Source organism: Gastrolobium bilobum, unplaced genomic scaffold, assembly GCF_033153095.1.
Source record: "Gastrolobium bilobum isolate Gb01-03AN ecotype WA unplaced genomic scaffold, APGP_CSIRO_Gbil_v1 utg9887, whole genome shotgun sequence".
In the NCBI taxonomy this organism is placed as follows: domain Eukaryota; kingdom Viridiplantae; phylum Streptophyta; class Magnoliopsida; order Fabales; family Fabaceae; genus Gastrolobium; species Gastrolobium bilobum.
This window is the reverse complement of record NW_026899295.1, coordinates 420,912-446,041: the sequence shown is the minus strand read 5'-3', so window position 1 is coordinate 446,041 and position 25,130 is coordinate 420,912. Positions and strand designations below refer to the sequence as shown.

At 36.4% G+C, this 25,130-nt stretch overlaps 2 protein-coding genes across 4 annotated transcripts; both read left to right on the top strand.

Annotated features, from left to right (window-relative positions):
- Positions 1 to 1,657: 1,657 nt before the first annotated feature.
- Positions 1,658 to 3,094, top strand: LOC133289324 (BRI1 kinase inhibitor 1-like). The gene has a single exon (XM_061487239.1). The coding sequence runs from the start codon at positions 2,029 to 2,031 to the stop codon at positions 2,911 to 2,913; it is 885 nt and encodes a 294-aa protein (XP_061343223.1). The 5' UTR covers positions 1,658 to 2,028; the 3' UTR covers positions 2,914 to 3,094.
- Positions 3,095 to 5,877: 2,783 nt separating this feature from the next.
- Positions 5,878 to 21,679, top strand: LOC133289285 (phosphatidate phosphatase PAH2-like). 3 transcript variants are annotated; one of them, XR_009748471.1, is made up of 12 exons: positions 5,878 to 7,314; positions 7,481 to 8,297; positions 8,878 to 9,179; positions 9,308 to 9,381; positions 15,388 to 15,472; positions 15,804 to 15,890; positions 15,989 to 16,061; positions 20,095 to 20,138; positions 20,239 to 20,367; positions 20,464 to 20,562; positions 20,829 to 20,950; positions 21,348 to 21,679. XR_009748471.1 is itself a non-coding variant. In XM_061487186.1 (11 exons), the coding sequence occupies exons 1-11, from the start codon at positions 6,346 to 6,348 to the stop codon at positions 20,883 to 20,885; spliced, it is 2,736 nt and encodes a 911-aa protein (XP_061343170.1). In that variant the 5' UTR covers positions 5,878 to 6,345; the 3' UTR covers positions 20,886 to 21,328. The 3 variants fall into 3 exon arrangements, 1 of the variants encoding a protein (XP_061343170.1); XR_009748472.1 differs by lacking the exon at positions 21,348 to 21,679 and having other exon boundaries at positions 20,457 to 20,562; positions 20,829 to 21,328; XM_061487186.1 differs by lacking the exon at positions 21,348 to 21,679 and having other exon boundaries at positions 20,829 to 21,328.
- Positions 21,680 to 25,130: the final 3,451 nt, after the last annotated feature.

Here is a 25,130-nt window from a genome sequence, read left to right as displayed (position 1 = left end):
ATATTTCTGCCGTTACCGCATATACATTATCTGCATTTACTCTCAAAATGACATCGTTTTGGGATTAAAATATTAAAAAGTTATATTTATAAAGACTAAAATAACACTGAAATAAATTAAAATTACAAAAACATCATGATTTTCGCCCCAAAACGACGTCGTATTGCGCTTACTGCAGATAACTTATCTGCAATACCCGAAGAAAAAGCGAATCCTTTTTAATTATATGATAATTCATGAAGGTGTATGCATTTATTAATTTACGTTTAAATTAATGGATGAGAATTTGTGCAAATTTATGTATCCATTATTACAGAAGGATTTGAGTCGATCAATAAGAAATAAGAAATAAAAAAAATAATTTCAAAGGCTCTTAGAGTGCGTTTGGATTCACTTTTAAAAAAAGTTATTTTTATGACTTACTTATTTTAAAAGTGCTTTTTATAAAAGTTAAAATTATTTAGATTTTTTAAAAAATATTTATTTTTTGAAAAAATAAATTAGCTTTTGACTTTTGCTTTTTTGATAAGTTAAAATTTTTAACTTCTGAAAAAAGTAAATTTTTGACTTTTTATATGACTTATGTTTTTTTTAGAAGCAGCATCCAAATGCACTTTAAACTAAAAATGTTTTTTTTTTTTGAGAAAAAAGTAACTTCTGACTAAAAAAAAGCTCATCCAAACGAGCCCTTATAACATGAGTTAACTTGAAGGTATATATATATATATATATGACGAAAATCACATTTATCCTCCACGGGAGGTAATTTTATTCGGGATGAGTTCAGAATTAAAGTTTTAAACCTTTCTTAGAGACTGGAAGGCGTATTTGAATACAAATGTTTTTTATGATCTTAAGAAGTTTTTTAAAAAGACAATTACCTTTAAAAAAATGAAACAAACATGGACTCAATATAGAATGTTACACTGATGAAAACAATGTAATTTTTTATTTATTACCAGTTGGCATAAAATCAACCATGTAATTTGTAAATAAATGTATGTTAGAACTTAAATATTAAAAAAGTAGGATCATTTTCAATAACAATAATGAATATAGAAGATAAATACTTCCAGACATGTTCAAAATCTTGAATGAGCCCTATAGAAATTTAGTTTTAGAAGAGACTTAGTCTGTCGATTGTTGTAAAAATTAGTCCTACTACCAAATAAAAATACCTCCCAAATACAATGGAATATTTTCATACCCTAGCCCGCTTAACTATTAGACAAACTCCTGAGTTGGGGTACTTTTTATAATTATTCTTGTGAAATGTACATGGAAATTTCTTTCCATGAGAACCTTCTCACACTGATTGCAAAAAAACCCAAATTTTTCGAGTGAAATCCGTCGTGCCGATCCCATCTTCATTTGGTGGCCAAATTTGGATGTTTGTGACCTCGTTTCCAAAACCAGCACAACAATTGGTGTTGGACATGACAGGGACCCAACAAAACAAAGCACCAACCATTGAGTAAAATACATCATCTTATCTCATTCCGTAACACCCTTCTATATAATGTAACTACGGGAAAAAAAAAAAAAAAACATCCGTTGATTATGCTTCAATAAATCACACGTAAATAATACACTCATCGATAAAGTCCGACACAATTAGTAGATAGCTAAGTTCCTTAAGCTTAAGTATGCTAGGAGGTTCGATGTGTACAGAAAAAATTTACCTACTTCATATGATCTCTCGACTCAAAAAAATTAGTCTTTAACACTTGGCGGGAGAGATATCTTGTAGAATAAAAATAAAAATAATAATACACACACAACTAATGTCATAAGCTTTTAGAAAAAGACATACCAAGTTCAACAGCGGTTTGATAAAGACTCTTCTCTTTCCCTGTTTTCCGGTTCGCTGATCCCTCTTAAAGCTTTGTTAACATCCATAGAACAAAGAAAATATTACATTACAACACCTTTCTATATCTTTCCACCAAAAAGAAAAGATTATAGAGCGAGAATTGCAAATACTGTATGCAATCTTGTTACTCTTCAAGACAATAACTCAAAACTGTCATGGAAACACAACAGCACCAAAACCATGTGGAAAAGCAGATTGAAGCAACAAAGCAACCATCACCACCGCCTTCACAATCTTCCTCACCTTCTCATGAATTCTCCTTCACAATCTCTCTCCACTCTTCCTCAACCACAATCCCTGATAATAAATCAAGAGTTCCACCTTCCCTTGCAGTTGATTTATCTCCCGCTGATGACATTTTCTTCCATGGTCACTTGCTTCCCCTCCACCTGTTATCTCACTTTCCTTCATCACCTCGCTTTTCCACCAATTCCTTGGACAACTTCACCCTCCCAATCAGAGACTTACTGCAAGAGGAAAAGCCCATAAAGGACAGTGGCAGCTGCTGCAGCAGCAACAGGAGCAACATCACCATAGATAGCATCAGCAACAACAGCTGCAGCAACAGGGAAGACAACAATAGAGGGACAAAGGAAGAAAGTAAGTCCAAAACTACTTTCTCATTGTTTGGTTTAACAAGAGGGCGTAAAGGGTGTCAAGTTAGAGATAAGGATGATAAAGAGAAGCACAAGAGGAAGCTCGGGTTTGATGTGGTTCATGCAATGAAGAGGTACTTAAGAATGGTGCAGTCATTAGAGCTTTTCAGAGGGAGAAGAGAAAAAATTCGATTCCATGAACAGGCTTATTCTCATTCTGGGAATTTAATACGAAAAAATAAGCCTGAATTGAGGGGAAGGAGAGGAGAATATTCAGCACCAGCATCTATGAGGACTTCTCCAACAAACAGTGGCCTTCTGCTTGCAACTACAGCTTTTCCTCCTGCTAATGACAGTACCATGGAAGAGTTGCAAGCAGCCATTCAAGCTGCAATTGCTCACTGCAAAAATTCTATTGCAAAAGAAGAGAAGCTTAATTACTGATACACACATACATAATAGATATTTTTTTTTTTTGTTCCTGGTTGTACTTACTGTCCTAGTTTTCATATATTATATTTTAGTAATGTTAAATCTGCATTTACCCCGGGAAATTTACCAATATGTTAATTGTTGGTTACTAACATTTATCAAATTAACGTAGTATACCATAAAATTGATAACTAATAATTGACACATCGGGAACCAAATTTAACTCTGGTGTAGATTTTCAGGTTAGATATAATATTCCTATTTATATTTTAAGCAATTAGGCATAGAAAATGTGCTGTTAAATGAGATTAAAAAATGAAAACTCAAACAAGCAGTTCTGATCCTGTGAAGTGATAACAACAATTGCAATCCATTAAAGTATCTCGGTTCCTGTGGCTAAAAACTTGGTTTCTTTTAAGTAAAATATACTCTTAGACACTGAAGGTAAAAAAATAAAAATTGGCATTGAGACTGCAGTAATGGAGAGTATGCGGGTTAAGAAGAGATATAGATATTCACATGGAATTATTTATAGTTTTTTAAATAAAAAAAAAGATACTGATCTATATATGGGAATTCTCAGTTCTGACATACCAATGATATGCATATAGCAGCTAGAGACGCGTCATTAATTATATACTCTAATTGCCTATGTTTTCTCTGACATTCTCCTTGCAGAGCCATAATAACCTGAGCGTTTGTGCAGCTGTTATTCTTTTCTTTCATTTTTCTCTGTCGTGGTTATTTTGTTTTGATTTTCCTTCAAAATGATATCCAAACGAAACATATTTGGACCAGATATGCTAGATTCCCTTGCCAAATAATCGGTTCTACCCTGTCACAATCATGTCCGCATTGTAAGAAAGACTGCATTCATGGAATCTTGAAGTTTAGTGTACAACTGTCGATGATATTTACGTACATGAAGGGCGGGGACATGTTCTTTACAGGCTTAACAGTTACGAAAGCTCAATCTACACCAACCAAGGCCCATAGTCAGAAAAAGGAAAATTACATGTGTTAGAGAAAATTATATATATAAAATTATTAAAGTGGCTTTACCCAACAATTTCAGCTTTTTGATGGAATGATTGTTTATCAAGATATTATAGCAGCAATAAGTCAATAACTACATCGTCACAAGTTCAACATCACTCCCACTTTCTACTGATTGAGCGATAACAACCAAATCATGTTTATTTTTTTATTTTTTTTGGATAACAGAGGAAAATAACCAAATTGATTGTATAGGAAGTTAACGTGGGGTTTATAATGCCTTGGACACTCATTCATTGAGCTAGCTTTTGGGGTGTGACCTCAAGATCCGTAACAATTGATGCTTTCATTGAGAGTTTAGCCCACAGAAAGGACTACCTATAGGCTGAATTAAGGGGCTATCGTTGAGTCAGTGTCGATAGAGTAAAAGAAAAGTAGTCATGGACGTCGGCCCTTAAAAGAGCTGACAATGTTACGAGTCCCACATTGGGGTGGTGTCCTCAAGGTCCGTAACACCAAACACATGACCTTTTCAATGAAAAAGGAACCGGAAGGTAGGAGGATTTTTTTTTATCATAATAATGATGAAATTAAAGGATGGTCATGACTAGATAGGCTGCAGAACAAATTAAGAGAAGGTCATAAAGTTCCAAATTATAACAATCATATGACGGCCATACATAATGCACACAAAATATATATTTCAAATGGGTAATTATCAGGAGAAACGGTTTGAGATGAAAATCATAAAGATCGTACTAACAATTAATGATAAGCATATATATAATGATGAGCTATACATACAGATATGGGCAAGTATGGTCACAAACAATTCTTTTCTGAAAGAGGACCACCACATCCAATCGCTGTTGTACTATGATTCCAATTGGAACAAAATCCTATAGCATATGCGAGTGCATGACCATTCCACTAAGCTGGTTGGCACAACATGGGTCACTGAATAACCGTTCATGTATCTGGTAAGTTAAGACTCAGCTCTGCGGCTTCTTTTCTATGCGCTATGTATCAGAACGCACTAATCATCCACAAAATAAACTTTCTGTACCAAATGTAAAAATGAGTCAAATTTTAATGACGTAAACACGTAATAAATACAATTATTATTATTATTATTATTATTTTGTCTGGGAAAGGCAGGTGAAGATAAGGAAAAACAAAAAAAAAAACAAATGAATGAATGAAAACTCGTCTCTTATTTTTACAGAAGAATATAATATATATTACTAAGATCAAAGTTTGGTCTGTAATAAAATGAAGGTTTAATTGTAAACCTGATTGATTGGCTGTCCCAGATTGATTCTCTTGAATTGGAGGAAAACCTCGTCAGTCGTAAGTGGAGGAGCGCCTCGTGACCAAATCTCAGTGAGCCCCATGAACACAAGATGAAAATTGGGGGCCACCCCCATGACACAACATAATATTCTGTCGGTTATGTTTTTGGTGCGTTGGGCTGAAACCACAGTTTTGTTCATACATTTGGGCCCATACACATTCAACTGGTTGTGGCGCCGTTTTCGATTTCCTCATATTTTTCTCAGTTTGGGCTATGGCCCAATCATTTTCTTTCTGACTTTTTTTTTTCTTTTCTTAAAACCGTTTCAGTATTAGATTGTGGCTTTTTTTGGCCAAATTTTAAAAGAAGTTATCGATTTAAAGACATTTTCAGTACTAATACGGAACACGTTAACGATAATACAGTTAAGAACTTCTAAATCAATTATTGTTTAAATACTCATTATTACTTAGTACTTTAACGTTGTTTTTTTTTATTATTATTATTAAATAGAAGGGAAAGTAAGCTTACGTGATTTAGTGAGATTCATATTGCCGTAAAAAAAAATTCAAATATTACTTGATACTTCTTTGAAAGAGGGATGGATTATCATGGATGGATAGCTTTGTTAAAATAGGAACTATTCCAAGACGAGGATGTGAGTAGCGTGGTTGAAAATAGGAAGAATGAAGAAGCGTGAAGCAAGCAGGATGGATAGATTGATCCAACGGTGTGACAAGAGCCAAGCAATTTCAAAAGCGGGCCCCACGGCAAGCCACGTGTAACTGTTGTTGTTCTTTTTTTTCTTCACCACCAAGTCGTCCTCGTCCGGGGCTTCTCGGAGACACGCCATCCTTCACCTCACCTTAACATCGGACACTTTAATATAAGAACGATTCAATTAATCTAATTTGGATATTGTTAAATATCCATCTGTTCACCGTTTTAATTACTGTTGGCCTTTGGTACATTCGAATATCCTTTCATAACTCAGGTTTTCCCTCTTTCTCATTCACGTTTCTGGATTGGGATTGAGAACCGATCGGGTTCTTATATCGTGGTTGGTTTCGTTTCAGTGTTATGAAACCAAGATTGGATTTTTTGAACAGAAATATAATATAATAGAATAGAATAGAATAGAATAATTGTGGAGGATGCAAGCGGTTGGGAGGCTCGGCAGCTATATAAGCCAGGGTGTGTACACAGTTTCAGGTCCGTTTCATCCTTTCGGTGGCGCCGTTGATATTGTGGTGGTGGAACAGCGTGATGGGAGCTTCAAGTCCTCCCCTTGGTATGTCCGATTTGGCAAATTCCAAGGGGTTTTGAAGGCAAGGGAAAGAGTGGTCGATATCAATGTCAATGGCGTGGATGCTAGTTTCCAAATGTATCTGGATCATAAAGGGGAAGCTTTCTTTCTCAGAGAAATCGATACACAAGAACAAGAAGAAGAAGAAGATTCCAGTTTGATGTATCCATATTCTTCTGGCGATGACACGGACGATCAATCTCTCAAGTCCAGAAGTTGTTACTCCGATTCACATAATGGAGAGGTTGTTGTGTCCAGGTCTAGTTCTCGCCGCTCCCGAATACTTGGCCTTGTATTTGGAGGAAGGTCTTTGAAGGGGCAAGTTGAAGATGGTGATGGAAATAGGGAAGATTCATTGGAGCGTGCTGAGATTGCAGCCAACTTGTTGGACCTCAAGTGGTCTACCTCTGGTAAATACAGACAAAATATTCTTGCTACCTCTTCTGGGGCTGATAACATTCCCTTGGACAATGGCTCATTGCACCAAGGTGAGGCACAGGATGGTGAACGTGACCCTAATGAAAAGGAAGTTTCGTGTGTGGAGCTTGAATCACGCATTGAAAAGCAGTTTAATGGAGAGGAGGTTTCCGGTTTAAGCACTGTTGTTGATGCACCGGGTAATGATATTTCTGAGGAGGACATTTCACCAGATGGAGCTCATTCTCTAGTTTACTCCGATGCATCAGAGTGTTCCAAAGTGGGCTTGGATTGTTCTAGTGAACAAGCTCACGATGTGATGCACCTTGCTGGCGGAGGATGTGAAGTCTGTGTCCATGATGATGAAGTCTTGCATGGTGCAACTGTACTGCTATCTGAGGTAAACTCATAGCCGAGTAGCCTTCAATTCATGTTTTAGCTTCATAAAGAATAAATGATTCTAAATTGTTATCATAGAGCTTTTTACATATCAATTGCAATGATTAAATAAAGCGATCAGTGTAATCTGTTTTGGTTGACATTGACACGTTAAATTTCTTCTTTAGGGTACAGAAACTGAGGATGTCACTAAGAATGCTGATCTTGGGATGCCAGTAATGGAGGTCTCTGAGTCTCATTCTCAGGCTCAACAAACAGATTGTACTGATTCTGATCGTAGTATGTACGATGTGATGGATGTTGAAGACCTACCAACATCTCCAAAATCTCAAACTGTCAATATGCACCTAGGACATTGTTCAACTGAGAAAGTTGAGTCGAACTATGTTACCAAACCTTCCAGTTACAACGGCCAGGATGATCAAACCTTAGACGAGAATAATATGAGGGACAAAGATATCTCTATCACGTTATCATCTCCTCCGGACTATCTTGGTGATTGTTTACCCGGAAAAGCAACTAGATCACCATCACCAAGTTCAGAGGAAGAAAACTTCCATTTTAGTGACCTTGATGAAAGCAGAGCCAATGATCAATTTGAGGGATCATTCTCCCCGGAATATGTAGATAAAGAAGATGATCTTTCTTATGAGAATGACACCGAAAAGTTAAGAGTTATATCCAGTCCCATAGTTATCCCTAGAAATGAGGCTGCTGAGGAGGTAGTTGAGCAGCACATAATATCGTTACCAAATATTTCTTCTTGTAGTGACAGCCTGGGCCAACATGTTGTTTCTTATCCATTAAGTCAATCTCTGGACTCAAAATCCGCTTCTTTGCTGTGGACATGTCCTGACAAAGATGACTTGAAATGTCAAAAATCAGATGAAGTCAAAGAAAACCAGTTATCACATGAGGAGCCAGGTGCCCACGATTACCATAATTCTGAGGAGTTCGAGAGTACTGTTCTGAAGCTTCCCCTTGGTAAGAACTTTATATATTACCACTGTAACATCTCATTTGTTTTGGTCTGTCTACTGAATTCAAAACAGTCCATGTCTTTAAATTATATTCCATCTTGTTCTAGTAGTATACTGAACATACCGTTTTTATAGAATGATTATTGTTACACATTTTGTAGCAGCAATATGTAATTTTCACTAAAGATTTGGAAGCAACCTACTTTGTACTTTGAACATTTACTTAATTTGAGCAGGCTTGTCTCCTGTATTTTGGCAGAGAAAAATGGAAAGGTTTTGTCGTTGTTGTAGCTTTGAAAAATATGTCTTAAGCATTAAGCTATATAGGTGATTACTGATTACTGATTACTATACTATGCAAACAATCCTTGTATGAAGGATAGAAGCTGACTCTACTTCTAGAGCATTTGATGCTGAAATTGGTAATAAATTTGCTTCTCTAGGCCCGGAGGGATAATAGGCATGTTATTAAGATTGGACATCATTAATTTCTGTGGGATTTAGGCATGGTGTCTTTTCAAGTCAAAAAATATTTAAACCTAAAGGTATGATACCTATTAACCTAGTTGAGAAAAATCATACAGGAGATCCGTCAATTCACAACCCTTCCCCTGATGGAAATTGGAGAATGTGGCCTTTCTCCAGATCAAGATCTAGAAAAGCTATGCTGCCTATTCCAAGGGATGCCAAAAATACCACTTTTGATAATTCTTCAGAGAATATGATTAGCACAGATGGGTACAAAAGTGTGCATAGATCCAATCTAATGAAAAAGAAGGTAACGGGAAAAACTCCAACTTCTGAACAGCTAGCATCCTTGAATCTGAAGGAAGGGAGGAACACTGTAACCTTCACTTTCTCTACAGCTGTGCTGGGGAAGCAGCAGGTCAGCAATCATGAGTTTCTAAATTTTATTTTAAGTACATGAAGTTTACTTCCCCTTTCTTTTTATGTATGTTTCTTTAACTGAAATCTCATCCATTATTATTTTTTCTATTTTATGTTTGATAGCAGGTTGATGCTCAAATATATTTGTGGAAATGGAACACTCGTATAGTGATCTCAGATGTGGATGGGACAATTACAAGGTAAGGATATATCTTTTGGAAAATAAAATTGTTTTCGAAATAGATATATTTGTTTTTTTTATTAGTTGTTTTCTTTCTTCTTTTTAATTTGATGTTACATACCAAATGAAGATATCGACCTAAAAATATACCTCTCTGCAATCTCATTTAAATCTAACTGCTGAGTGAATGTATTTTTCTTCGTTCAATCAAATCAAGTAAAATATATCTGTGACATAATGTGTTCTTCCATGAGCTTCCAAATCCGTGTTTTTTAGACCAAGGAGAAAATATGTGACCCCTGATTTCTTCACATATATGTCAGGGTCAAATTAATTGTGCTATGCTATGTAACAGTAAACATCTACTATATGATGCTTTTATGGCAGTGAACAATCAGATTCTTTACAGATCTTGTTTCTTTTGAGCCCAGCATGGTACTTTTTTCTCTCTTGTTATCACTGGAAGAAAACTAGACATGGGTCTCCCAAGCTTGTTTTTAGTTTTTAGTGCTAACAGGATACCAATTTCAGGGTTGATCTGCATGTTCAGCCTTTCAGTTGTTTGTTCCTCAAAAATCATCTGAATCTTATTTCATGCTATTTTTCTTTTATCATTTAGTTGCCTTTTAGTTTTACTTCCCGTCATATGATTTTCAGAATTAGTATGTTCCTACCATCCTGAAATATCTAATGGAAACACAGTACAAACTACAAACATAAATCTATTAAGCTTGGAGTATAAATCCAATATTTAGTATCACCTTGAGGTGGTTGTGGAAGATTGCAATTGGAACAATTAGGATTTAGGAAGGAATATTAGAACACCAGTTTCATAGTTGAATGGGTGGCATTGTTTCTGGAGGTTACCTTCATTTTTACTTCTTAGTGGTCGAGTCTGTACATAAATTTGTTTACCTAGTGTATAGATTCATTCTCTTATAAGCTGGGTTTTTAATTTAAAAACTTATGTTTGTAAGGGAAGTTAGACACAACAAAGTTTCTAGTTTTTTTTTTTTTAAAAAAAAAAAAAATACAATGTTTGCCAACCCTGGTTTGTATTAGGACTTTATAGAAGGAATTTGACCTAAATATATGTTGTTTACTTGGTGAAGCCAATCAGGCTTATGAACTAGTTAATGGAGTTTGACATGCCCTGTAGAAGGAAAGTTTTATTGTCATTCACTTGGGGGTGTTCAGATTGAATCGTGTAATTAATGGAGCTAGACAACCAAGGTTGGCCGGTTGCAGTTCAATGACACTGATTGGATATGAAATTTTAAGTAGATAAGGATCCTTGTTTAGTCCATTCTAGTCATGATTATTGTAAAATTGGTGGATATACTTGAGATTAAAGAATAATTGTATATTGAATAATCACATGGTGTATTACAATGTACAAGAGCTCTCTATTTAAAGAGACTAAAAGACCTAATAGGTTGAGCTCATACGATGTTGGACTATATATATACTGAACTATTTTTACAACTATTCTAACACTCCCCCTCAAGCTGGAGCATATATATTGTAAGCACCCAGCTTGCCACAAATATATTCAACCCGAGGACCCCTAAGAGCTTTAGTGAAGACATCCGCGAGTTGATCATTGGAGTTGACAAATTCCGTTTTGATTTCTCCTGACTGAATCTTTTCTCGAATGAAATGAAAATCGATCTCTATATGTTTGGTTCTCTCATGAAATACAGGATTAGAGGATATATGTAGTGCAGCTTGATTGTCACAAATGAGAGTCATGGGTTTCTTCTGTTCACAAAGATTGAGCTCCCGAATCAACTGCTTTAACCAGATTAGCTCGCAGGTAGCAACTCCCATTGCACGATACTCGGCCTCTGCACTAGATCGGGCAACAACAGTTTGTTTCTTACTTTTCCAAGAAATCAGGTTTCCTCCAAAGAAAACACAATAGCCTGAAGTAGAGCGCCTATCCGAGGGTGATCCTGCCCAATCGGCATCTGAATAACCACAAATTTCTGTATTTCCCTGATCTGAATATAATAAACCTTTCCCTGGTGCTCCTTTGATGTAACGAAGGATCCTAACAGCAGCATCCCAATGAGAATCACATGGAGAATCAAGAAACTGACTAGCGACACTAACAGCAAAAGAAATGTCCGGCCTAGTCACAGTGAGATAATTGAGCTTCCCAATCAACCTCCGATAACGTCCAGGATCAGATAATGGTTCTCCTTGTCCGGGTAGTAATTTGATAGTAGGATCCATGGGTGTGTCAACTGGCTTACACGCCAACATACCAGTCTCTTCTAGGATATCCAAGGCATACTTCCTTTGACAGAAAGAAATGCCCTGTCTAGATTGTGCTACCTCAATTCCCAAGAAGTAACGCAGCTTCCCGAGGTCCTTTGTCTGAAATTGACTGAATAAATACTGTTTTAACTGACAAATTCCAGCTTGATCACTCCCGGTGAGGATGATGTCATCAACATAGACTAACAAATAGATGCACTTATCAGGAGATGTGATCCTATAAAACACAGAGTGGTCAACTTTACTGCGAATTAAGCCAAGCTCCTGAACAGCAAAACTGAAGCGACTGAACCATGCCCGAGGAGACTGCTTGAGACCATATAAGGATTTGCGAAGACGACACACTTTCCCAGACTCCCCCTGAGCAACAAAACCCGGTGGTTGCTTTATATAAACTTCTTCTTGTAAATCACCATGAAGAAAGGCATTTTTGATGTCAAGTTGAAGGAGTGGCCAGTGACGAATAGCAGCAAGAGCAAGAAATAGGCGAACTGATGCCATCTTAGCGACCAGAGAGAATGTATCGCTATAATCAAGGCCGAATATTTGAGTAAAACCCTTTGCAACTAGGCGGGCCTTGAGTCGATCAACATGGCCATCAGGTCCAACTTTCACAGTAAACACCCAGCGACAACCAACTGTAGACTTCTCTGGAGGAGCAGAAACAAGGTCCCAAGTGCCATTGGAATGAAGTGCAGTCATCTCATCAAGCATCGCTTGGCGCTACCCTGGATGGGAAAGTGCTTCACCTGTGGTCTTAGGAATAGAAATAGAAGAAAGACTAGAAACAAAGGTGAAATAAGGTGAAGAAAGACGGTCATAGCTCAAAAAAGTATAAAGAGGATAAGGGTTACGAGTAGTACGTGTACCTTTTCTTTGAGCAATGGGAAGAGCCTCTGGTGAAGGATCCGGAGAGGAAGAAGCAACAGCAGTGGGCGATGAGTCAGCAAGAGTCGAGTCGACAGGAGGCACAGTTTTGCGACGCTGATAGGTGAGAAGTGGACGGTCCTCAGGTATAGAAGCAATAGGTTGCTCATTTGGAATAGAAGCACCTGCAGCTGGCAAAGACAAGTCAAGAAAAGGGACAGGAAGAACATGATCAACCTGTGACAACTGAGATGGAATAGAATTAAAGGGTTGTTGATCAAGAAAAGTGACATCAGCGGAAACTAAGTAACGCTTAAGATCGGGAGAATAACAACGATAACCCTTTTGAAGACGAGAATAACCAAGAAAGATACACTGAAAGGCTTTGGATGTTAACTTATCCTTACCAGGAGTGAGATCATGAACAAAACAAGTACAACCAAAGACATGTGGAGTTAGAGGATAAAGAGGAACATCTGGAAGCAATAGGTTATGAGGAGTGTCATTGTTGAGCACAGATGAGGGCATGCGATTGATGAGAAAACAAGAGATGAGTACAGCATCTGCCCAGAAGTGAAGGGGAACCTGCATATGAAGAAGAAGGGTACGTGCAGTTTCAATGAGATGTCTGTTTTTACGTTCAGCCACCCCATTTTGTTGTGGAGTGTGAGGACAAGTAGTTTGATGTAAAGTACCTTGTGTGGCCAAAAAATTAGAAAAATCAATAGAAACATATTCCTTAGCATTATCACTACGTAGAATACGAGTAGAAACACCAAATTGAGTATGAATCTCAGTATAAAACTTTTTATAAATGGAAAATAACTCCGAACGATTTTTCATTAAATAGACCCAAGTGCAACGGGAAAAATCATCAATAAAGGTAACAAAATATCGAAAACCTAAAACAGACAAGGTACGACTTGGACCCCAGATATCTGAATGAAAAAGAGAGAAAGGGGCATCAGCTCGTTTATTGACTCGACTGACAAAAGAGGAACGTGTATGCTTCCCTTGTTGACATGACACACAATCTAAAGACTGAAGACCGGATAAAAGAGGAACCATTTTCTGCAACTTTGAAAGACTTGGATGACCGAGGCGACTGTGGATAAGTTGTGGAGATTCTGTGAGAGAGTGTGCCACTGAAGGACGAGGCACATCTAGATAGTAAAGCCCCCGTGACTCACGACCCACTCCAATCATTTCCCCCGTACCCGGATCCTGCACAGAAACAGAATGGTTAGAGAAAGTAATGGTGCAAGTGAGGGAGTGTATCAACTTACTAATAGAAATTAAGTTATAAGGGATGCCGGGAATGTAATAAACAGATGTCAAGGCCAAGGTAGAGGTCGGACGAGCTTGTCCAATCCCACGAACTGGGGTTTTGGTTCCATCTGCAAGGGTAAAAGAAGGTAGATGATCAGAATAAGTAAGAGATGTAAAGAGTTCCTTATTACCACAGAGATGATCGGTAGCACCTGAGTCAAATATCCAAGTGTCAAGTGATGTAGAATGAGAAACACAAGCAACGGGATTACCAGTATATGGTTGAGACTGAGGAGAAGCCTTCTTGAGAAGAGTTTGGAGTGCAGCATAGTCCGCAAGTGAGAGAGAAACTGAACCAAATGATGCATTGTCTGACTGAGCTATATTCGCAGCAAGAGAAGTAGAATCCTTCAGTTTGGAAGATGTAATGGGCCCAATATTAGTAGAGATGATTCCTGAGGAAGTTTTGACAGGAGGACAAGGAGAGTTAACCTCCGAGAGATCAGTGGACACTGCTGCCATTTAAAAACAGAATATAAAAGCCGTAAACGAAGGCAAACGATATCCAATCAAGGAGAACCACGCGTCTAAAGTGAGACCCACAAAGAACCAGCACAGATCCGGAAAGAGGAGAAGAAGGCGAGAAGTTCTGTCCAAGAACGGCCGGAAAAATCCACCGGAACAATGCACACGCGCCGGTTGAAGGTGGCGTGTGAGCACCACGCGCAAAGGAGAAGAACGGCGCGTGGAGGCGCGTGGCTGACGCGACGGTGGTCGGACCACCACAGAACTGGTCGCCGGGATGAGACGGTCCTGATCGCAGGTAGTCTGGGCTGAAAACTCGCCGGAACAGTGCTCCGGTGGCCTGAACAGTGACGAGCGGCGGTTGTTGGCGGCGGAGAAGTGGTTCTGACAGTTGAAGAAACAAGCCGGAGAGACACACGGCTTAGAGAAAAACTCGCCGGAAGAATGCACGACAAAGTAGAAGAGAACACCTAAGCAGTGGGCTTAGGGTTTTAGCGGAAGCGGATCCCCAGAGCGAAAAAGCTCTGATACCAACTTGAGATTAAAGAATAATTGTATATTGAATAATCACATGGTGTATTACAATGTACAAGAGCTCTCTATTTAAAGAGACTAAAAGACCTAATAGGTTGAGCTCATACGATGTGGGACTATATATATACTGAATTATTTTTACAACTATTCTAACAGATATAATCAGTTTCATAATTAGCATTATGCCTTTAAAGTCAAATTGATTGACTATTTATGGTGTTTTTCTTATGAGAAAAGTGATGTGTTGTAGTAATATCTTGATCAATTTTAAGCCGAAAAGGTAGAGTTTTCATATTTATATTGGAATGCCAACTGCATTATGAATAGTATGCAAAGAAGTAAGACGAGACGGACAACAGATAGTAAAATTGTAGAAGTTGTTTGAATTTCCTTTCTTTCTTCCTGCAAACATTTTAACATCTTGATAAGCTTTTGCCTATTAGAGTCCATTTCTTCTGCAGCTTTTCTGTTTTTATTTTCAGAATTTCTGACTCAATAGTGTGACTGTGACAATGGTAATTTCTTTCTCTTCTTTCATGTCGTACAGGTCAGATGTTCTTGGTCAGTTCATGCCTTTGGTTGGAATTGACTGGTCACAGACAGGGGTTACACATTTTTTCTCCGCTATCAAGGTTTGTTTCTCTTGTCCATGTGCTTAGATGTTTTGAATTACTACAACGTGATGATATGGTCAAATCCTGAGTATACTGATCATACATCATTGAATATGGGCAGTTTTGGGGTAGGTGGGCTCAAAACAAATAATATGTCGCTTTTTTGTTAAGACCGCAAAATTGTTTGCTTCTATTAAATGTTTTACTGTTCTAATATGATTCATTTTCTGGGGAGATTTTGGATGGAGACTGTACCTGTACCTTGCCTGTAACTACTTTCTGATCCTTTTTTTTTACCTGAGTCCAAGTTCTTTTATGGTCCTTTCCCTTGTCAATTTCACATTTACAGGAGAATGGTTACCAACTGCTTTTTCTCAGTGCTCGTTCAATATTCCAGGCCTATCTTACACGACAGTTCCTATTCAACCTTAAACAGGTGATGTATAAAATTAGAAATCAGTTTCCATCTCAACAATGGGGAAAAGAAAGGAGCTAAAGCAATTTACATTGTCGTATTTATTTTGTGTATTACAGGATGGGAAGGTTTTACCAGATGGTCCTGTTGTTATTTCTCCCGATGGACTTTTTCCCTCTCTATATCGCGAAGGTAACAAGTTTGTTTATCTTTCTTTCCTGCTGCTTCTTATTGTTCCCTTTCTAAGCTGTTAACTTTCTTGTAGATACTTTTCATAGAACATGCAAGTGTGCATGATAAAGTATCTATTATAAATATAGAAAGAATAATTATGTAATTATTGTAAAAAAAAATTCTTATATAAGAGTGATTATGATAGTATAGATTGTAAGATAGATTTGTTATAGATTATGGGGCAGATTTATTTCATATTTATTTCCCTAGATTTAACTCTTTATTAGGAAAAATAATTACTCATATCCACCTATGTACGGTACACTCTATACCTGAATAATCGAGAGAACAATGCTTGTGCCCATTGGCTTGCGAGGTATACAATTTCTGCTGGTAGTGGTTTTCATCTTTTCCACGATCCCCCGTTGGGGCTTCAGACCCTTCTTGATGCTGACAATAGAAATAGGAGTGATCAGTTATCGTTGGTAGTTTAAATTCCTCTCTTATTGGGCTTCAGGCCCTACTTATTTACAAAAAATAAACAAAATCTATCAATAATATTCAAAATTCTAAAAAAAAACAAAGAATTCCAAATTTCAAATTGGTACTCTCAATCCTGAGGATCCTCTGATGGAACCTATTTTTATAAAACTGAAAATGATGAAAACATAAATGGAGCCAAGCTCCTTACAAAGATAAAGTGCAGAAAATAAACCCAAAAAGCCTCAACTCCCCCTCAAACCAAATACCTAGACTCAAGAGTTCCCTAGAGGTCTCCCAATTTTTCCACTAAACCAGTATTGAATTCATGCATACCCACACTCCCCACATTGCCTACCTTTTATTCTATACTTAAGGAGTATTCTATAATAGTTTCCATCTATGCACCGACACTGACACGAGATACGGGATACGACACGACACTTCGACACGTTAATTCTAAAAAATGTTAAATTTCGACACGTTAGGACACGTTTTGATATTATATAATATTTTTAATTTATGTAGTGTATACTATATATAGTATTCAATAATTTAACAAAAAAATAAAGCTAAACTTATAATACCCTTCAATTTTGTAAAGAAACATAATATATCCCAAATGATTATATTAGACTCAATAAAATTGTAATCGTAATCTAACAAATCTAATAGTGGGAACTCAAAATGCAATGCAAAGTAACATTTGAACCTTTTTTGACTCATTACAACGAGTATTGGAGTGTCGAGAAGTGTCGGACACGACACGTCGGGATTTTTGAAGTGTCGGTGCTTCATAGATTTCCATAACAAACTAATTCACTAACTTTTAGGTCCATGGCCCATCAACACTCCCCCTCCAAAATTCACCTTGTCCTCAAGGTGAGGAAGAGAGTAGATGATGTGAGAAAACAACCACCTGGATCCCATTGTTTGAAGCACCTTGACCACATTGGTAGCTTTAATTCCATTTTCTTTCCACGAACCTCCATGTCTTCACCGCAGCATTTCTTTTTAAAATGAGCATTGCTCTTGAAGAGTAAATTCATGCGTCTCTGGTTATTAAACTCCAGCAACATATACCTGAACCTTGATACTCTCCATACTCCAGCAGCTTTGGTTTTTTTGTTGGCTAGAATGCCTCCACTTCCTTGGCTCATCCTTGCACTATTGCCTCGTTGGGTTCCTAAAGACCCCACCTCACTAGTATGGATACTAGTTTGTGTTGGACGAATTGGGCCCAAACCAACTGGCTCTTTTTGTGCTTTTGTGTTGGAAACATTGGGCCTGTTTTTTGTATTCTCCCCACCAACAGCCTTGTTGGGAAGTGCTGGACCAAGCAGGTTTGGTTTCAAGTTGCTACCACGTTGGCCTCTCAAATTAGGGCCATTTAGACCAAACCCAGGGGCCATGCTGAGTCCACTTTTGTTGTCCTTATTTCCTAGTGTGGGTCGGCCCAAATACCCACCTCCAGATCTAGACCCGCTTCTTGTGCGTCCCCGGTCAAGCACGTCCGACCAGCAGTATGTCTTTCTCATCGATCTTCTCCGGTGAGCAGCAAAGCTGATGGCCTGAGCTCCTTGTGCCGCCGCCCCCGTCACCGTACGTGGTCGTTGCCACTGTTCGCGCCCAGTCTCCCTGCTGGTTCTAGATTTGTTCACACATCGTCTCCCTGTATCAGATCTGACTTCGTCTTCTTCTTCAACATCTGATATTTCTTCTTCGTGCGATTCTTCATCTTCTTCGCCTGTTGCTGGTTTTTTGTCTTCTACTTCGCTGATTTGTTTTTCTTCGTTTCTTTCTTCCTTCGCCTCTTGTGTTTTTTCTATTCCTCTTGTTTCATTTTCTTCCGTCTCTTCTTCTATATCATCCTTTTTTTTCTTTTTGCAACGTCATTGACATCCACTCCTACTTCGATTTTGTCCACTTCAATTTCTTTTTCTTTTTCTGGTTTTCTTTTTTCTTTTTCTGGTTCGATTTCATCTTTTTTTTCCTTTTTCCTCTTCTTTCTGTTGTTCTTCATCCTCCTCTACCGAACAGATCTCACGTATATATCTCTCTATGAATGCCTTCTCAAAGTTCCTCTAGCTTGCAGTAAGATTGAACCATTTTCAACCTTGATACTAGTTGAATGCACTCCCTCTGAGCCCTCTCACAGCTTCAATGTATTTCTGATCTTCATTAATTCCTTCGATTTGGAAAAATTGTTCCGAATTGATTAGCCATCCCCAAGCCTCGTTATCTCCTCCGTCTCCATAGAATTTTTGAACCATTGTAAATCTGTACTTCTTTTTCTCTTTTTTTTAAATCTGGACCAGAAAGCACCTCCGGGATCGAAGATGCTCTGATACCAAATTGATGGAACCTATTTTTATAAAACTAAAAATGATGAAAACATAAATGGAGCCAAGCTCCTTACAAAGACAAAGTGCAGAAAATAAACCCAGAAAGCCTCAACTTCCCCTCAAACCAAATACCTAGGCTCAAGAATTCTCTAGAGGTCTCCTAATTTTCCCACTAAACCAGTATTGAATTCATGCATACCCACACTCCCCACATTGCCTACCTTTTATCCTATACTTAAGGAATATTCTAGAATAGTTTCCATAACTTTTAGGCCCATGGCCCATCATCCTCCTTCCTTTAAAAAGTGCCTTCATTGTGGCCAATTTGCCCTTTTGTTTTGTTCCTTCATCACGCTTTTATTCCCTTTTCGGCAACTCATACTGCCATAGCCACCACCGTCTGTTATCAAACTAGTCCTTCTTTTGTCCAACCACCAAAGACCTAACTCTGATCGCCCTTCCCAACACTCTCACACACCGTTCGATGCACCTAAGGATTAGCACGGTTTGGTTCAGTTTGGTTTTCTATGTCAAACAGAACCGGTTTTGGTTCCAAACCGGTTTAGAATCGGTTTTGGTTCTGAACCGGCTTTAAAAGAAAGGGGGGGGGGGATAAATTAAAAGATAAAAATGCTAGTAGCTATGAAAAAAGAACCGAATTTGGTTCTCAAACCGGTCCGGACAAAGTGGTTCAGTTCTTGAAGGGGGTTTTTCACACCCCTACCTGCACCTCCACTTCTTCTAAACCTAATAAAGTGATATGATGGTGTAATCATTGTAAGAAATCCGGTTACACTAAGTAGACATGTTTTCGACCTCATGAAAAGGACCGAATTCTTAGCAGAATTGGTGGATTCATTGGTATCCAGAGATGCCAAGCCCATTTGACTTCTAGTGTTCCTTTAATGCACATCACGTTTCACATTAAGATACTTCCCGTGCAGGCCATGTTTGTGAGAAGGATTCTTAAATGACTAACTTTGTAATTTTTTTATGGCATGGGTTTTGATCTTTGAATTATAGATCATATAAAACACCACCATGTGGCGGTGTGGTCAATATATGTAGGACATAGTATATTAATTATTTTGATATTTTCTTAGTTCATTGGTCATTTAATTTAATGTATAAATGAGAATATGAGATTCATCAAGGCTGAGTTTGGAATGCCCTGGTCTTGCCTTTGTATTATTTTGGACTAAGGCACTTTTCCCCCCTATTTCCAGTCATTAGGAGGGTTCCTCATGAATTCAAAATTGCATGCTTGGAGGTTAGTTTCCTACTGCCACATATTAAAATTGACATAGTTTTAATATTTTTCACCATGGTCATTGTGTTATTAAAGTTAACTTGAATTTTAATGTCTCCAGGACATCAAGGCTCTTTTTCCTTCTGATTGCAATCCATTTTATGCTGGTTTTGGAAATAGGGATACTGACGAAATCAGCTACCTTAAGGTTGGAATCCCTAAAGGAAAAATCTTCATAATCAATCCCAAGGTAAATAAATCCTTCTTATTTTTTAAAAATAAAAAATCGCTTTAAGTTCCTGAAATGTTTGAGTTTGTCAACCCCTTCTTATTTTTAAGTTTGCAGGGAGAGATTGCTGTAAACCGTTGTCTTGACACAAAATCATATACTTCTCTGCATGCTCTGGTGAATGGAATGTTCCCCCTTGCGAACTCTTCTGAGCAGGTTTTTATTTTCTTCTTCATAGTGTCAGTCTTGGGGATTGTGTTCCTCATATTTAATTGGAGTCTTCCTAGTATTTAAATTTCAAAGTAAAGCATGCTGGTTGTGAGAGAGAACTGGGGTGGATCTTTTTATATTTGTCTGGTGTGTGATATAAATACTGGTTACATTATTATGCTTTGAATATAAGTTTGATACTATGGGATATGTTTGTGATGCAACTTTATTAACCTACTTTTTACCCTTTTCTTGCTGAACATTGGTTACAGGAGGATTTCAATTCTTGGAATTACTGGAAGCTATCCCCTTTTGGTATAGATATTTGAAAGCCTCAATTATCTTGATCTGGATATGGATGGGTGCAAGCTGTGCTGCTCCTAGAATTATATGGGTAAATTTATTTTCAGCTCCTAATAATCTGTTCAGACTCCACAATTTAGTTTTAGTTATTAAATACTTGATATTTTTTTAATGGGTTTTTTAACTCGAGTGTTCCTTTCTTTCAATCATAATTTTCTTAGGGAAATGTCTTTATACTTTTCTAAGATAATCGTTTCAATATTCCTACTGGAACTGGGGGTATGGAAGATATTATTAATGTGACTAATCTTGAAGAAGCTATGCAACAGAAGTTAGAACTCGGACATTACAGATGATAGCAAGTCCGAGTTCTAAACTTCTACTGTCTTGGACCTCTTCATAAAAAATTAGAGCATTATCGTATGCTATGACGGTGTGTGTATTTGGGCCGCTGTATGTGCAATTGTAATGCTACTTCATTTTGTTAGGTGAGGTGATATTATCTGACCTCAATGAGAACAGCCAACAACATTTACTGGTGGATTGTTTTATTGGAATCCATAATTTGGTGGATGGAGTTCTTATGAAACAGCAGGATGGAACTTTCCTGTTTGATGCTGTGAGATCAGATCCATTTTTGCCCTTGGTTACTTTAATGTGAACCCATTACCACTTACCACTGAAGTCATGGAATCACACGCATTTGACGTCATTTCTGGATTGTAGATTTAGTGCATAGTTAAGTCCTTTTCATTTGATTGCTTGACTGTATGTATGTTATTACGTGTACTTGAAGGACTCCTCTTCAGTTTCATTTTTCTAGCATGTAGAAATAAGTTTATGCTCGTTTTCGTTCTTCATTTCTTTTTATTTTTATGCGTTCCAATCCTTCATGCATCGACTAGTGAATTACCTAAAAAAAGTTATCAGATCTGTGGCCAATCAATTCAGTTAGTTATATTAATAATCGAATTAGTCAATTAGGTGACATTATAATTTAATAATACAAGCATACATGTATAATTTTAAACGTATCCAAAAAAATTTATAATCACCATACACGTCTATAACTAACAATTAAAAAAAATGCTATAAAATATTATCAAAATACAAATAAATCATTATAAAAGCAATGTACCTTAAGGGGTGTATTGGATTAGGATTTTAAAAGACTTTTTTGAGATAAAAAATTCTACAGATTTTAAAAGACATTTTAGAATTAGAGAGACTTTATAGACTTTTTTAAAAGACTTTTTTTACAATCAAGATTTTAAAGGATTTGATTTTAAAGGATTTTAATAGAATTCATAAGATTTGAAAGGATAATATGGATTTATAAAATTTTAAAAAACTATATGAATTTTTAACAGAAATATTCAAAATTACAAGAGTCAATAAAAACAAATAACAAAGAAATGCAATGATATTAATAATAAAAAAAGTAAACTTGATTACCAAAAAAAAAAGTAAACTTAACAACGGATTGAAAATTATCTCAAAAATTACTAAGCAACAACTCTCCACATATCAATAAAATCTGATATAATTTTCTCAATGAGTTTGAGTTTGATTTGCGAAAATAATAACCATATATCAACGGTTAACTTCCAAATTAAATATTAATTAATGAGTTTGATTTGCGAAAATAATAACCATTGATTGACGAAAATCAACAGTTAAGATATAGTTGTAAAAGGTTATAAACAAAAATAGGTTGTAAGTATAATATTTTCCATAAAAAAATAACAAAGAAATGCAATGAAATTAATAAAAAAAAAGTAAAACCTAATATAATTTTTTCAAGGGAAAAAAGTTTCCGATGTTACTTTAGATAACTTTATCTAATGTTCATCGAAACGACGTTGTTTTGGAGTTGAAAAATTAAAAATTTAGAGTGATAAAGACTATTATAACCCTGAAATAAATTAAAATTACAAAAATACAATGATTTCTATCCCAAAACGATGTCGTTTTGATGAACATTATATAAAGTTATCTAAAGTAACATCAGAAAAAACAAACCCTTTTTTCAATAAGTAAAACATAATATAATTTTTAACAAACATTCAAGATTACTAAACAACAACTTTTTCACATGTCTAATGGGTTGAAAATTATCTTCTTCATTTGGTATCAAAATTATGCATATATGATTATAAGACCCAATTTTTTTAGTTATAAAAATAATTCTAAATTTGCATATAGAACCTAAAGTTCATGATAAAATTTCGTTTGGAATTTTTTGCAATTGATCTTGAAAACTTTGGGGTTTTTGTTTTACGTGATGAAAGTTTTCTAACCATATATCATATGCATATTTTCATTGAATATTCTAAGAAAAATTTGAATCTGGAATTTTGGGTTTAATTACATGAAAGTTTAGAAAAATCACATGTTTTTATGCCAAGAAAAACTGCGACCCATATCTTGAAAAATCACTCTTTAAACTTTCAAAATTTCTCAAAAATGGCTCAAAATTATGTTATTTTTGAGATAGATTATATCAAAATCTCATTGGTTTGTTGTGTTTGGATTGTTTTGTGATGAAAATCGCTTAAAAATATGCTTTTTTTTTTAGTTTTGATGAAGCTCCCATGACGGAAGCCAATTTCGAGTAGTCAACCTGTCAAAGGAAGAAGAAAACAATGCAATAGAAGAATCTCAAGAAATCCTAGGGGTTAGGGTGAGATTGTGAGAGAAGCATCCTATTTATATTTTTCACTAAAAAGTCTCACGAAATCCACACTAATAGAAAATCCATTAAAATCGCCAGATTTTTGAATACCACGAGATTGTGATTCCATTGTTTAAAGTCCTGATTGAATACCAACGGATTTGGACGGATTCTAAAATAATCTTTTAAAATCCTTATCGAATAACACGTGACTTTTTTTCAATCCATTAAAATTTTAATCGAATACCTACATAATTTTTTGTCCAAAAACAATCCATTAAAATCCTTTGAAATCCTTATCCAATACACCCTTAGAATTTAAATTTGGATTGTTTAGCCTATCATAATAAAATGATTACCAAATTTTATTGAGATTTATAAATGTAAAATTTGTTAACTTTGCTGGTTGTCACTGTGTTAATTCGGATTAAGTACGGAAGCGAGTCAATAAATCAATTCAAAGCAAGGAGTTAGGTATTCTTTTAAGGGGAATATTTGTTGCACGAGAGTAGTTCTTTCATGCTACACAGAGAATTGAAGTGGGGTCCACCATTAAAAAGTAAAAAAGAAAAAAGAAGGAGTGTGATTTTTAAAGGAAGACAAAATGAGATAATTATCTCATATAAAATGAAAATGAGAGTAATATTTTCCTTCTTTTAAAGACACAAATTGATATACTTTTAAGAGATATAGATACAAATAGGGGTGTAAATGGGCCAGGCTGGCCCAGCCCGGCCTACATTGAGCCCAGCCCAGGTCCGGCCTTTCAGAAAAGTAGAGTAGACTTAAGCTTATAAAAAAAACTTTTTTAATAAATAAGCCGTAGGCCAATTTTGTCAAGCCCGGCCTACAGTCTTGTAGGCTGGCCTATTTAATTTATTAAAATAAAATAATAAAATAATATTTATTTTATGTGGCAAAGACACAAAGTACCAAATACTAATATCTCTTACTTTTTGTGCTATTTTATTTTATGAAAGGAAAACTTGTCTAATGTCTCCAAATTTTACATGCTGTTGCAGCTTAATACCATGGAGCAATGGGTACCTTGCTGGATTATGATGTTACTGATGAAGATCTTTCAATAATACTCTTCTTTCCCTTGTCTTGATGGTCGTTTAAAGATTTTTAGATGAATGACATTCTCTTGTAGACTTTATTTCAGTATCCAGTAATTGTATTTTTCTTATTTTTCCCATTTCTTTGACTCAATTCCTCTATGATATACATTTTAGAGCTGAGGTATTATGTTGACTCTTTCTTGCTTGTCATTTTTTTCTTATGAGAAGTACTAGTGCATGCATGAATGAAACTTTCTTTACTCTATACAATTATTTTTTTTGCTTAGTATATATCGTGGGAGGCCTACAAGGTCTGTAGGCCATGTCAGGCTTTCTTATTTTTGAAAATGAGTTGGGCTTGACCTACAAATAAAACCTTTAATAGGCCAGTAGATCAGATAAGCTGATTTTTTTTTGACGTAAGCTTGGGCCAGGATGACCAAAGCCCAGCCCAGCCCAGCCCTAGATACAAAGAGATTTGAGTTTTATTGAAAAATAAATAAAGATAAAAAAGTAAAAGTGTGTATCCACCTCTT

Excerpts from the sequence above, each read along its gene's own strand:
- LOC133289324 (XM_061487239.1), top strand. The coding sequence starts at position 2,029 with ATGGAAACACAACAGCACCAAAACCATGTGGAAAAGCAGATTGAAGCA.
- LOC133289285 (XM_061487186.1), top strand. The coding sequence starts at position 6,346 with ATGCAAGCGGTTGGGAGGCTCGGCAGCTATATAAGCCAGGGTGTGTAC. Across the intron at positions 7,315-7,480 it reads CAACTGTACTGCTATCTGAG|GGTACAGAAACTGAGGATGT; the intron begins GTAAACTCATAG and ends TTTCTTCTTTAG. Across the intron at positions 20,139-20,238 it reads TCAAAATTGCATGCTTGGAG|GACATCAAGGCTCTTTTTCC; the intron begins GTTAGTTTCCTA and ends TAATGTCTCCAG.